Raw genomic sequence first — 14,920 nt, forward strand, 5'->3', positions numbered from 1 at the left:
TACGCTAACCTATTCGTAAAATGATGAATCCAGGATAGAGCCGTTTGAGTTTCTCATATGTTCTTACAATATTCTTTACTATTTTCTGCTTGCAGACAAGGCAATTGGCAAGGGATAAGTAGACAGGGAGTAGTAATCCAAAAACATTCTCAATGCATGAAGATATTCACCCTCACTAATTCCATGAGAATGGGTTGAAGGTATAAAAATACACAGTTTGAAGTTGCGGTGCCACCATCAACATTTTCTGATTAATTTGTACATTTTCTATCATTTTCCTCCAATGGAACAATAATTACTAAAATTTGTTTAACAATTAAACATTGATGTTCTTTTCTGATTTGAAGTTAACAGTTTGAGGCTTGATTGCAACATACTGTTCTTTTCCCATTTGTAGGTCCCAAGAGGAAGTCTTAGGACCGAGCGGCATCATGGTCTCACGCATGACACAGTAACTTTGAATGCTGCATCAACCCAGCTAGCAGCAGCCCATGTGAAGGAGAGAGACTGATATAATATTCCAATGAGGAGGAACAAGTGTAAATGATAGGAGATGCAAAGCTACAAGCCCATGATATCCCTCTACTGTACTTGATAATTTCTTGTGCAAACCTTCTTCTTGTGCAAACCTTCAGATGTCAATTAATTAAAGTCCACAGGTCATGGGAAAATGTTTTAAGTCCCACGGAACTGGAACAGAGGCAGGGGGTTGAAAATACTGGTGTCAGATGGTATCCCATCATCATTCCTGTCACTAGCAAATTTCACCAGAGTGGTGGTGGTGGGGGGGAGGGGAAGCGCAAAAACCCACCTAACTAGCAACAGGTGTGAAGAAGATAGTTAAAATTTCATTAACAGCTCATCGAAGATCATGTTCATATTTTGGCAGGGGCTGCACACTGATGTCGGGCAGACCAAATGCAAGAAAACGCCAATCATACCAGGGAATTAATTAGCTGGGCCCCATGAAAAGAAGAATAACAAAGAAGTGGACTCGGCCAAAGACATATAGATGCCATTGCGTCAGTACATATTGTGAGGAAAATGGTTAGTAAGCACTCGGGTAGCTCAGGTGGAGCCCCTTGCTGGTATTTTAGGGGTAAAAGAGGGAGTTAGAGTTCCAAATGCAATTGAGAGGTCACCTGTACACAGAGAAGACTGCAGCTGGCAATAAGAGCACAGGTCCAATGGCGCTATGCAATAACATCCTCCGCAGGAAGAGCAGAACGCCAGACATCAGAAGGCCAGAGGAAAGGTATTAGGCAGGAAGGAAGAGGCCTTGAGATGATCGAAAACCAGTGCTGTAGGAAACTGCAACTCTGCAGGCAGACAGCCACAGAAGTTTGTTCTCCTGTCACAGAACACTTCACACTTTGCAGCATAACTCAATTTCCTGCCAGTAGCCAAAGTCACTTTGGCCTTGAACCATTTTGCTTCTGGCTCCTTCCAAGGCTCAGCAATGGACTTGGTGCCATTCCACAAACAGCTGTGCACCACTACATGTCGCAACTCACTAGTTGTGAATGCTGGGCAGTACATTCAAATGTAGACAGTTCATACCTCACAGGCAGAAAGAACAGTGGGTTTCCTTCCATCACTTCATTTTCAACATTCAAGGCATCATCAATTGCACTCACGTAGTCATCAAGACACCAACTGAGTGCCCAATGGGGCTCATCAATATAAAGGGCTACCATGCCCTGAACATTCTACTGGTCTGCAACCACACAAATGGGTGCTTGCTTCTTTGGCAGCATGACCCCTTCATCCTCTACCACTCTAGCCTGCTTCAGCTCTTGATTCCCCAAATTCCAAACTCCAAGGATCAATTTAAGGGAACAGGGGATATTCATTGAAGAGTTGGCTTTTTACCACTACATTAACCTGACACAGAGGCACAACAACTTCAATCATGTGCTCATTATGACAAGCAACGAGCAGGCTATCATGCTTTTGAAGATGTGGTTCCAGTGCTCTGGTCATAGCCTGTATAAGTACACTCCAGCCAAGAGTCGCTGACACCAGTATCTCTCAACAACTTCTCCTTCAACTCATCTCACTTTTTCCAAATCAAAGATGTAGCAATGGGTACCCGCATGGGCTGTAGCTGCACTTGCCTTTTTATGGGGTATGTGGGACATTCCTTGTTTCAGGTCTATCCGGGCCCCCTCCCTCAACTCCTTTACCAATACATTGATGACTATTTTGGTGCCGCATCATGCTCTCGCCCGAACTTGGAAAAATGTATCAACTTTGCTTCCAGTTTCCACCCCTCCATCACTTTCACCAGGTCCATCACAGACACTTCCCTTCCTTGATCTTTCTGTCTCCATTTCCAGCAATAGACTATCCACTAATATCCACTACAAGCCCACTGACTCCCACAGCTATCTGGACGACAGCACTTTGCATCCTACACCCTGTAAGGACTCCATCCCTTTCTCTCAACTCCTTCGTCTCCGTCTCATTTGTTCCGATGATGCCACTTTCCAAAATGGTGCTTCGAAAATGTGTTCCTTCTTCCTCAACCGTGATTTCCCACCTGCAGTTGTGGACAGGGCCCTCAACAGTGCGCGGTCCATCTCCCGCGCCACTACCCTCGCCCCCTCCACTCCTTCCCAGAACAAAGATAGAGTCTCCCTCGCTCTCACATTTCATCCCACCAACCTCCGTATGCAAAGCATAATTCTCAGTCATTTTCGCCAACTCCAGTATGATGCCACCACCAAACACATCTTCCCTTCAATCCCTGTCAGTATTCAGCAGAAACCGTTTCCTCCGAGACAATCTAGTCCACTCCTCCACCATACCCAGTATCTCTGCCATCACCCATGGCACCTTCCCATGCAATCGCAGAAGGTGTAACACCTGCCCCTTGACCTCTTCCACGCTTAACATCCCAGGCCTAAAACACTCATTCCAGGTTAAGCAGCGTTTCACTTGCATCTCTTCCAATTTGGTCTGCTGCATTCGCTGCTCCCAATGTGGTCTCCTCTATATCGGAGACACCAAATTCTCCTGAATGCGCATCTTCGCTCTGTGCGCATTCAGGACCCTGTTGTTTGCCATTTTATCAAAAGGCCCTGCCCCCATCTCTGTTCTTGGCCTGCTGCAATGTTCCAGTGAAGCTCAACGCAAACTGGAGGAACAACATCTCATCTTCCGGTTAGGCATGCTCCAGCCTTCCGGATGATCAGCACAACCCCACCTCAATCCATTTGTTTTCATCCCATTTCATTTTAACTGTCTTTTACCATTTCTTTCTTTCTTAATATATATTTAATACCCCCCAATCTTATCCACCTTTCCTTAACCTTTCTCCTCTTTGCTTCCCCCTTCCCTCCCCCTACATCTACAGTTCATCCTCTGATGTTAGTTTCTCTGCTGTTTGACTTTTCACATCTTTTGTGTTCTCTGGGGACTGCCATTAGCACTCTTTCCCCTTGGTTTCTATGGCCATTAGCACCCGGTTTCCCTGGGTTTCTGTGGCTATGACTCATCTTTCATTCTCACTCCACAGTATAAATATTTCCCACTTTCTCTGTCTGTTAGCTTTGGCAAAGAGTCATGGGACTCGAAACGTTAGCTCTTTTGTCTCCCTACAGATGTTGCCAGACCTGCTGAGATTTTCCAGCATTTTCTCTATCGTCTTTGCATTTGTGGTGGTCTGCTATGCTCTCCATAACATGGCCCTCCAGGAAGAAGTGCATGAAGAGGGCGGAATTCTGAATGGACATGGTTTAACGGAAGAAGATGCAGGACACAGAGGTGACCCAGCTGCACAGGGAGGTGACCGGGCCCAGCGGAGAGCTCAAGGGTCTCATCAGGATGTCATTAACCTCAGGGATCACCTAATTTTAGCCTGGATTTCAGTTGAGCCTCACTGATCCATATGGAACAGCATGGTTTGGAATAGATGTTGAGCTGATTGCAAGTACCTTCCTTTGAAAAGTCAGCCTGAAACAGCAACTCTTAAATTCCAATCTGCCCAGACGTTTCAATGGCCTTGCTCCCCTTCAACACGTCATCCCTCTCTTACTGTTAGACCACTAATAAAAAGGTGGCCCATATGGTGCTCAAAAAAACCCAAAAAGTGAGCAGAAACATGTGAAAAACACTCCAGTGACCAAGTCAGTGCTCTGGTTGATGCAACGGCCTCCACTCTCAGCCATTTTCATGCAGTGGTCCACTTGTAGCCATGGAGGTGGTGGCAGTTTGCTCACTTTTATTGGCATGCAGCAGAGATGTACATGCAGTCATTCCCATTGTGCAGGTGCTAGTGGGGGGGACCTCCGACATCACTGCAGGGACAGCCTTCATCACTCGGATCTGTTGCACATATGGTCCCTCAGGTCCGGGGCTAAGGCGGATGCTGATGATGATGCCCACTGACACGATCCTCCTCAGTGACATCTTCAGCCCTTGGCTGCTGGAGAAGTTCATGCCCTCAAACACATTGAGCTATGGTGGCACAAATGAGCAACATGGACTCGGTCCATGAGCCTGCACTGCCTCAGGGAATTGGAGGTTGAATATGCCACCCCTTGCTGGGGGATTTGTACAATTTTCTCTGGTTGGAAAAGATTAAATTTGAGTTGAGGGGGGTCAGCAAAGTGCTTTGAGACATGGTGGGAGTTGTTCATGACGATGTTTGAGAAACTGTTCGTCGTTTGGGGGGGGGGGGGATTGTACAAACTGTATACTGAGAGTTTGTGGAGTGTGTTTTTGTATAGTTGCTGCTTTGTTTCGAATAAAATACATTAAAAAAAGAAAAAGCTTAACCCTACTTTTTTTATGGGAAACTGAAGGTGTTTGAACCATATTTGCAATTCATGCCCAGGAATGGAAATATGTATCTATGTTCGGAATTTTGTGACCTAGAATCCCAGTCAATATGATTTTCCTACAAGTGAGCAGCACTAACATTTTGTGCCCCATGTCTTCCACTTCCAACTGTGCATGTCATGTTCTTCCTCAAACCTAATCTATTGCTTCTTCTAAGCACCGTCCAAATAAGAGGTATAGGTCTAGTAGTAGGTTGTTTATCTCATATTTTGTGCCCCATGTCTTCCACTTCCAACTGTGCATGTCATGTTCTTCCTCAAACTTAATCTATTGCTTCTTCTAAGCACCGTCCAAATAAGAGGTATAGGTGTAGTAGTAGGTTGTTTATCTATATTGGTACCATATACCAATTTTTGCTGGGTCAAACAACTGCTGACAGCACTTCTGATACGGCAGTGGCTGCCTATTCTGACTCTTCTGCAGTTCTTTGAGGCAGTCAGCTTGATAGATCAGATGCGGCATCACCTTGGGATGCAGCATTTCACCTGTGCCTCTTCAGATACACTCACCTGATGAAGAAGGTACACTCTAAAAGCTAGTGATTCCAAATAAACCTGCTGGGCTTTAACCTGACGTTTTAAGACTTCTTACTGTACCACCCAGTCCAACGCCGGCATCTCCACATCATGACCTCTTCTTTCCAGCATGGTGTATGGCCATTCTGATGAAATTCAGGTCGAGTCAGCAGGTTTTATGAATTTTTCACAAATGAAAAATGATGGATGGCTCTGTATCAGAGGCATGCAATTAGCACAAACGCACTTGTAGCGTTGAGATTCTGTACAGAAAATAGTGTTGAAACTTAATTTCCCACGCCTCTCTCCCAATATTGTGACACAGGATGGTTCATTCTGTGTATTTTAAGGAAGGAATATCAATTTTTTCAACTCCACAACTAGGAATTCTAATTTTATGAAGTTATTCTTTTTCTCAAAATTCAGATCTAAAAACAGGTGACATCAGCTTAGCAAATACCAGTTTGTACTTTTTTGGGTCAAGTAGAAAATTCTTCGTAGTAGAAAAACAAGGGCTTCAAAATCAATTACTTTCCTAATTAATAAATATAGCTGTCTTCCCAAAATATAATCTTAAAAAGATTTGGTAAGCATCAGGAATTGCATCTTGAACACTGCCCCACATTGGAATTTTGTCCAGTAGTAAGCTGTACACAATGCTGACAACTATGCAAGTTCTAGGTCAAAGCTACCCATTAATGTACAGAGAAAATGAAGCACTCCTTAAAAATACACAAAGCAGTTTACATAGATTACTGGAATTCTGGCGTAAAACATTGATATTACTGGGTTTCATTGGATAAAATCCGAAGTTTAGAATTCATCTTTAAGGTGGGGAGGAGTCAATACAGAGTTTAAAATCAACTAGTTTTCCTACAATCAAGCTGGATAAACAGTTACGGGAATATTCTTGTATAATGTACAAAAAACCACTTACTGGTATTAGACGTGTCATTTTCTAGTGGTTGGTCACTGTAAAAACCTGAAAGAAACAAAGAATTGGTGATCTGTAGTTTACGGCTACAATGCATTATAACACAGGGAATAAAATTGACTTTTTATATTGTTCTAGGTCCTAAACCTTTGTGCATTCATGCAAATGTCCCTACATTAAAAACAGAATACATTTAATTTGTTGAACTAATTGTCACCAATTCATTTACATCAACAGAATATTCAACATTTCATTAGTACCACCCAATTGAGTTTAATTCAAAGGCAGATTTTCAGGAAATTATTTTGCTAAACATTTTCTGCAACAGTTATTGATGGACTGGATGTGTCATGACAGACGTGACAGATGGAGAGATCTGGAAGCACCACTCGGACTGGGAGAGGTCATGGAGAGCATTAACTCCATGCAGGCAGGAAAGGCGTCAGGACCCAAGGTACGGGAAAGGGAGGACACCGCTCACATGTAAATAGCAGATAACAGTCCATTGTAAAGTAAGCGAACCAGGAAAGGGCCTAAACCAACAAATCGAGGGGGCGGGGGCGCGATGTGGAGCAGGGGAGGGGGGAAATCGGTACAGCGGACAATGACTTGTATATTGTAACCAATCCTTTTATCCTTACCAAATTTACGATGTATAAAATGTAAAAACTTCAACAAAAACATTTTGATAAAACAAGAGCAAAGTGCGGTTTGGAGCGGTGTACCAGGCTCGCCTTCAGTTCACATTCAGTGATAGGGATCTCCATTTCGACTCGCTGGAGGAGTCGAATGACTTTGTAAAGAAGCATGGACTGGGGGAGGATTAAATGAAGTTGTTGGCTTTTTTTTGTTTTTGTTATTTCTGTCTTTTTTCTGGATGATTGGTGTTATGTTTATTATTGTTGTGTTGGAAATTGTTGATAAGGTTTTGGTGGGGGGGTGGGAAAAAAGAGGGTTTGGGTTTTTCGATCCAAGGTGGTTTGATATTAAACTTGGTTAGAGTAGGGAGGCTGTTTGCTGATTCATTGTGTGTAGAACTTTGATTTTTTTCCCCTGGTGGGGGTCACCCTGCTAGTTAATGGGAGTGAAGTGGGAGAGAGCGCTGCGACTGGTTATCTCGGAGGGGTTGGGGAGTTTGTTCAGTAAGGCAATGAGCCGGGGAGGAGTCAGGATGGAGAGGGTTGGATTGCTGACGATGAAGGTTTCTTTGTTATGTACTGGATAGGAGGGTGATGGAGTCCAAATTGGGTGAGGTCAAAAGGTCCCAGGTGCTTGCCTATCTAAAGAGTTTCAAGGCAAATGTGGTTTTCTTGCAGGAGCCAAATCTGAAATTTTGAGATCAGAGAAGGCTGCAAAAAGGGCGGATGAGGCAATGTTCCACTCAAGTTTTGAAGCGAGGACGAGGGGGACCGCAGTGCTGATCAATAAGAGGGTGACCCTTTCGGTGGCTAAAGCTTTGGTGGACTCGGGGTAGAGCACCAAATCCTTTACAACATAAGGTGGCAAAGGAGCTACTAGTGTTCATGGAATAGATGGGCAGTGGTTGGACCCATGGATACTTAGATTTAGATACCCAAGGGAGATGGAGTTTTCCTTCTTTTCGCATGCGGCTCTTTCATGTCCATTTTCCGCATTTCATCCTTACTCCCATGTTGATTTCTTTGTAGTCGTAATAATAATAAGAATAATTATAATCTTTATTAGCGCCACAAGTAGTCTTACATTAACACTGTAATGAAGTTACTGTGAAAATCCCCTAATCGCCACACACCGGTGTCTGTTCGGGTACATTGAGGGAGAATTCAGAATTTCCAATTCACCCAACAAGCACGTCTTTTGGGATTTGTGGAAGGAAACTGCAGCGCCCGGAGGAAACCCACGCAGACACAGGGCAGACTCCGCACAGGCAGTTGCCCAAACCGGGAATCAAACGCAGGACCCTGACGTTGTGAAGCAGTGGTGCTGACGCGCCACCCTGGGGATGTTGTTACTCCCCGGGGTAATTGTAATATCAGATCATATCCCACAGTATGTAAATAGGAGTTGGAGACTGACCACTTTCAGGTACCCTCATGGAGGTTAGACACGGAAGGGGTTGCCTGAGATAGGATAGCTTCAGCAATTGGAATTTAAGTCGACTTTTTTTGAATTTAGAGTGCCCAATTCCTTTTTCCAATTAAGGGGCATTTAGCATGGCCAATCTACCTACCCTGCACATCTTTGGGTTTGTGGTGGGGAGATCCATGCAGACATGGAAACAACTTGCAAACTCCAAACGGACAGTGACCCGGGGCCGGGATAGAACACGGGTCCTCAGAGCAGTGATGCAGAAGTGCGAGCCACCGTGCCAAGGAAATAAGTGGATTTTAACAAGAACGAGGATGTTTCATCTTCCAAATTTTGGGAAGCACGGTAAGGTGGAAAGGCAGAGGTTGGTGGATTCCTTCCTCAAGGTGGACTGCCAATATTCTGCTGTTAATGGAGAGGAAGAAGCTACAGATGAGTTGGAGTTAGCGAGCCAACTTCATCATTCAAGAGGGACATTTTATGAGCCAGATGAGAAGGCTCACCAATTGAAGCAACAGGTTGCCTCGCAGAAGATAGTCCAAGGACTCGGGGGAGGGCTGGTTTCTGCACAAGAGAAGTTCAAATGGGTGTTTGTGAACTTTTACCGAGAGCTATACAAGTCTTTGCCTCTGGTGACTTGACTATGGTAGTTTCTCAATGGGTTGGTTTTCCCGGGGGTGGAAAGGGAAAGAAGACAGGAGCTGGAGACGTCGCTCGTTTTGGAGGAAATTATGAAATGTATTTGGTCAATCAGGGAGACATCAGGCCCGGACAGATTCCCTGTGGAATTTTATAAAAGGTTGGCGACTGTGTTGGGGCCACACTTGTTGGATATGTTTAATGATTCTCCGTCCTCGGGATTGGTTTTTTTTTGGGGGGGGGGGTCACACTGGTGCAGCACCAATCCCCCTGATCTTGAAAAAGGATAAAGATCCCAAGAAGTGTGGGTCCTATTGGCCCATCTCTTTGTTGAATGCAGATTCAAAGTTGCTGATTAAGGTGCTGTCACCCACCCCGGGGATCGATCAAAAGGTGGACACAGAAAATACGTTTGACCAGGTGGGTTAGGGAGAATTGGAGCGATTTGGCTTTGGACTGAATTTCATTTTGTGGATTATGTTTTTGTACAGGGTACCCACTGTGAGTGTCCGTACCAATGGTCTGAGTTTGGGGTATATTTGATTATATAGGGGTACAAGGCAGGGATGTCCACTTTCCCCGTTACGGTTTGCTTTGGCGATTGGTATAAACACTTAGGTCATCGGCCGGTTGAAAGGGGATAGAGAAGGGAGGTAGGAAGTATCAGGACGATTTGTTGCCATATGTTATGAATCCTCTCTCTAATAATGGATAATGGAAGCGCTTAAGAAGCTTTGTTCCTTCTCAGGATATTGATTGAACATGGGCAAGAGTGAGGTTTTTCCGGTGAACCCTCGGGGGATGGCAGCGGATCTAGAGAGGTTACCATTTAGGCTGGCCAGGATTAGTTTTAGTTATCTGGGAATATGGGCGCTGCCTAATTTGGTTTACTACTGGCCGGAAAATGTTGAGAAAGTGCAGAGGTGGTTGAGGGAATCAGAGTCAGTATGAGGGTGAAGGAGGCTTATTGCATAGGTTTGAGCTTGAGGGCACTTGTTACTGCTCCTCTTCCATTCTCTTCTGGCCAAGGGGTAATGGCCTCTCTAATAATATGGAATGAATTTAAACAGCACTTTAAAATTAGGGTCTATGTTTTTCTACCAGACTTGAATTGTAAAAACATGTATTAGTGGCAATTGTTTACTGAATTCCCACTTCGGTACATGGAGAGAAGGACTAGAAGTGTTTGTAAGGGCAGAAACAAAAAGACAGAGAAGGCTTGGGCTGGAGCTGCAATAGAAGACAGCATGGCGGACGTTCGGACTTCTGGCTTGTCGACCCAGCAGTCTAAGGAGCAGCTGATGCAAGTCGTTAAGGAAGGCTTAGCTATGCAGAAACGGGACTGCTTGGACCCGATAAAAGAGTCGATTGAGCAGTTGGAGCATAGATTTGACGCCCAGGATTGGGCGATCCAGAAGGTGGAGAAGGCTCTGGCTGAGCAGGAGGAACATCAGACTGTGGTGGAGCTGGAGGTGGGGATGCTGAGGGACCAGCAGAAGCAGCTCCTGGAGAAGGTGGAGGACCTAGAGAATAGGTCCTGCTGGCAGAACCCAAGATCGTCGAGCTCCCGGAGTGGTCCAAAGGAACGGACACTGGGGTATATATCGCAGACATGTTTGTGAAGTTGCTGGGGGATGGGGTATTCTCCCGGCCCTTGGAGTGGATAGGGCTCACAGAACACTCGCGAGGAAGCCGCGAATGGGAGATCCCCCCTGAGGGCAATGGTGGTGAGATTCCACAGGTTCTTGAATAAGGAGCTCATTCTACAGTCGGCCAAGCAGACATGGAGCTGTAAATGGGACATAGCATCCCGCGGGTTTACCAGGACCTGAGTGTAGAGGTGGCCAGGAGGAGAACAGGTTTCAACCAGAGTAGGTCGATCCTTTTTAATAAAAGGTGAACTTTGGACTGTTATGCCCAGCCCGTCTCTGGGTCACGCATAAAAATAAGAACTTCTACTTCAAGTCGCCTGAGGACACGTTAGACTTTGCGAAAAAGAAAGGGCTGGTCATGGATTGAGAACTTTTGAACTTGGCTGCAATGTTCATGTTACTGTTTTTGGTTTTTGTTTCACTGTTTTTGTAAAAAGATTCTCGTTTCGCGTTTCATGGAAGATGTTTGTGATGCCGTTTGCATTGATTTGGAACCAGCGGTAGAGCTGAGTGAGTGAGTTAAGGTTTTCATTTGCACTCTTGGGGGTGGAGGTGTGCTTGTGCTTGTTTTGATCTTGGTGTTTTTCTGTTGGGCAATTGTGTGGGGATTGTTTGATGTTGGAGTTTGTTTGTATGGGGAGGGGGGGAACAATAGGTGTGAGACTTTCTGGCGCCAGGGATGGGGGCCCCAAGCTAGCTGGGCGAGCTAGCTCTCGGAAGTGCAGTGGGGGGTGTGCATATGTTTGGTTTAGTAAAGGGGTTGGGTTACAGGGTGTTGTTACTGGGGAGGGGGTGAATGTTCTGCTGATGAGGGTGGGACTTGGGCTGAGGGACAGAGAGGAGGTTGGGGGCGGGGGCTGCCTGAGGATGGACCGGTGGAGGCGGGAGCACATGCTGGCCTAAAAAAGGGGATGGCTGATCGGTGGGGCAATGTGCCCCCCACGAGGCTGATCACCTGGAATGTTCGAGGGTTAACTGAGCCGATCAAAAGGACACGTGTGTTTGCGCATCTTAGGGGATTGAAGGCGGGCATGGTAATGTTGCAGCAGACGCACCTTAGAGTAACGGACCAGGTTAGACTGAGGAAGAGCTGGGTCAGTCAGGTCTTTAACTCGGGACTAGATTCAAAACCTGGGGTGGTTGCGATCCTGATCAATAAGCAGGTGGTGTTTGAGGCGGATAGAATAGTCTCGGACGTGGGAGGTCGGTACATTATGGTCTGTGGGAAGCTCGAGGGGGTGCAGGTGGTATTAGTAAATGTGTATGCGCCAAATTGGGATGATGTGGAGTTTATAAAGAGGATACAGGGCAAGATACCGTACCTGGACTCGCACAGGTTGGTCATGGGAGGGGACTTCAATGCAGTTATGGGCCCTGGCTTGGACCGGTCAAGCTCGAAAATGGGCAGGGTGCCAGCAATGGCAAAGGAACTAAGAGGGTTCATGTAGCTGATGGGAAGGGATGGTGGATCCATGCAGATTTGGGCAGCGAGGGTGAAGAAGTTCTCCTTCTACTCACACGTATAAAGAGTACTCCCGGATTGATTGATTTATTTTGAGCAGGGCCTTGCTGGTTGGGGTGGTGGACACGGGGTACTCAGCAGTTACAATCTCAGATCATTCTCCACACTGGGTTGACCTGCAGGTTAGTAAAGACAGTAACCAGTCTCCCCACTGTTGTTTGCACTGGCTATAGAGCAGTTGGCAATTGCTTGGAGAGCCTCAAGGGTCTGGAGAGAACCGGTCCGGGTAGGTAGAGGTTTGGGGGGGGGGGGGGGGGGGGCACAGGGATTCGCACTTTGCAAATGACCTGCTTCCGTATGTTTCGGACCCAATAGAGGGGATGGACCAAATGTAGGACGATTTTCGGAGATGGGACGCGCTTCCGTTGTCTCTGGCTGGGAGGGTGCAAACGCTGAAGATGACGGTCCTCCCGAGATTCCTATTTGTATTTCAGTGTCTCCCCATCTTTATTCCGCGGTCGTTTTTTAAGCGGGCCAACAGAATGATCACGGGCTTCGTCTGGGCGGGCAAGACCCTGCGAGTGAGGAAGCTAATGCATGAGCGGAGTCGGGAAGAGGGCGGGCTGGCGCTGCCAAATTTTAGCAACTATCACTGGGCGGCTAATATAGCTATGATCAGGAAGTGGGTGGTGGGGGAGGGGTCGGCATGGGTGCGTAGGAATCGGCTTCATGTAAGGGCACCAGTCTGGGGGCGTTGGTAACTGCGTCTCTGTCGTTCCCGCCGGCACGGTACTCCACCAGTCCAGTGGTGGTGGCGGCCCGGAGAGTTTGGGGCCAATGGAGGAGGCATGTGGGAGCATCGGTCTGGGCCCCAATCTGTGATACTCACCAGATTGCCCCGGGGAGTATGGACCGGGGGGGCCTGGTTATGGTTATGGCGGAGAGCGGGGATTGAGAGGATGGGGGATATGTTCATAAAGGGGAGCTTTCCGAATATGAGGGCGTTGGAGGAAAAGTTAGGGTTGGTGAGGGGAAACAAATTCAGGTATCTGCAGGTGCAGCACTTCCTTCGTAAACAGGTGTCAACCTTCCCGCTCCTACCGCTAAGGGAAATTCAGGACAGAGTACTTTCCAGAGGGTGGGTAGGAGAAGGGAGTGTCTCAGGCATTTACAAGGAGCTTTTGGGGTCGGAGGAGAAGCAGACCGAGGAGCTCAAGCTCAAGTAGAAGGAGGAGCTGGGAGGTGAGATAGAGGATGGTCTATGGGCAGGCGTGTTGTGTAGAGTCAACACATCCGCAACATGTGCCAGGCTTAGCCTGATACAATTTAAGGTTGTTCACCGGGCTCACATGACAGTGGCCCGGATGAGCAGATTCTTTGGGGTGGAGGACAGGTGTGCAAAATGTGCGGGAGGACCGGCGAACCATGTCCACATGTTTTGGACATGTCCAAAGCTTAGGGGATTTTGGCAGGCATTTGCGGATGTCATGTCCACGGTGTTAAAAACAAGGGTGGCGCTGGGTCCAGAGGTGGAGATTTTCAGAGTGTCAGAAGGCGCAGGAATCCGGGAGGAGAAAGGGGCATACGTTCTGGCCTTTGCTTCCCTGGTAGCCTGGAGACGGATACTATTAGCATGGAGGGATCCAAAGCCCTCGAAGTCAAAGACCTGGCTATCGGACATGGCTAGCTTTCTCTGTTTGGAGAAAATCAAGTTCGCCTCGAGAGGGTCACTGTTCGGGTTCAACCGGAGGTGGCAACTGTTCTTCGACTTCTTTGCGTAAAATTAATCATCAGCAGACGGGGTGGGGGTAGTTTAGATTAGAGTAGGGGGTCAATAAGGGTGGGACCTGTAAGGAAGGGAGACGGCTTTTGCACTACGTTTATGGTTTCATGTATATTGTTTATTTTGTTGTTGTTACTATACCAAAAATTCCTCAATAAAATGTTTATTAAAAAAAAAAGACATATGGGCAGATGGTGGCGACAGAGAAGGCTTCGCTGGAGGAAGCAAAGGGGAAATGGGAGGAATAGGTAGGTTTGGGTTTGGATGGGTGGGCGTGGAGTGAGGCTCTGCCTCCCCATGTGTGAGATTAAGTTTAATACAGTTTAAAGTGGTGAATAGGGTGCACTTGACCAGGGCAGGCAGGAGTGTGTTCTTCTGGGTATAGGGGATCGATGTGAGCATTGTTCAAGATCACCAGTGAACCACTTGCATCTGTTTTCATTTTTTCCTAAGCTGGCTAAGTTCTAGGCTTCCTTCTTTGAAACAAGGTCAGAGATTTCGGAAGTTGTAGCCGGGCCTAATGGGGCAAGAGGGAAGGCAGACTGATATCTTGGCCTTTGCCGCTCTAATAGCTCGGAGACGAGTCTTATTGGATGGAGGGCATTGGCTCCGCCGAAGGCATCGGCATGGCCAGGCGATTTGTCGGAATTCTGCATTTGGAAAAAATTAAGTATGCCATTAGGGGATCGTGTAGCCATCTGAGATGGCCACCTACAAAGGACCATGGGAATTGTGCCTAACCCAGGTCTCAGACAGATACAGAATTTTTGTGTACCTGCAACCCAGATAGCTAGACCTGATCGAAACTCCCACTCATTTGCATTCTATTGGCCCATTTCCCCAGAACAATAGGACTGCACTCAAGAAAATGATACAGCCACAGACTGATCGGCACCACTCCCTTTACTCAGAGAGCCCAACTGCCAAGGTCAATGACCGCTAATGACCCACCCAGCCACCAATGCAACGGCCCCTTTATTGGCCGAAATCGAAGGCAGTGATCGAAGCCCTGTCCAACTATTG

At 46.8% G+C, this 14,920-nt stretch overlaps 1 protein-coding gene across 1 annotated transcript in view; it reads right to left on the reverse strand.

Annotated features, from left to right (window-relative positions):
* LOC119955516 (nuclear receptor subfamily 6 group A member 1-like) overlaps window positions 1-14,920 on the reverse strand; it is a 592,263-nt gene that overhangs the window by 528,635 nt on the left and 48,708 nt on the right. Inside the window, exon 2 of the mRNA XM_038781784.1 lies at window positions 6,298-6,342. Coding sequence (XP_038637712.1) covers window positions 6,298-6,342 — 45 coding nt within the window. The remainder of the gene's footprint in view (window positions 1-6,297; window positions 6,343-14,920) is intronic.

The sequence above is a fragment of the Scyliorhinus canicula genome, chromosome 21, assembly GCF_902713615.1.
Source record: "Scyliorhinus canicula chromosome 21, sScyCan1.1, whole genome shotgun sequence".
NCBI classification, from domain to species: domain Eukaryota; kingdom Metazoa; phylum Chordata; class Chondrichthyes; order Carcharhiniformes; family Scyliorhinidae; genus Scyliorhinus; species Scyliorhinus canicula.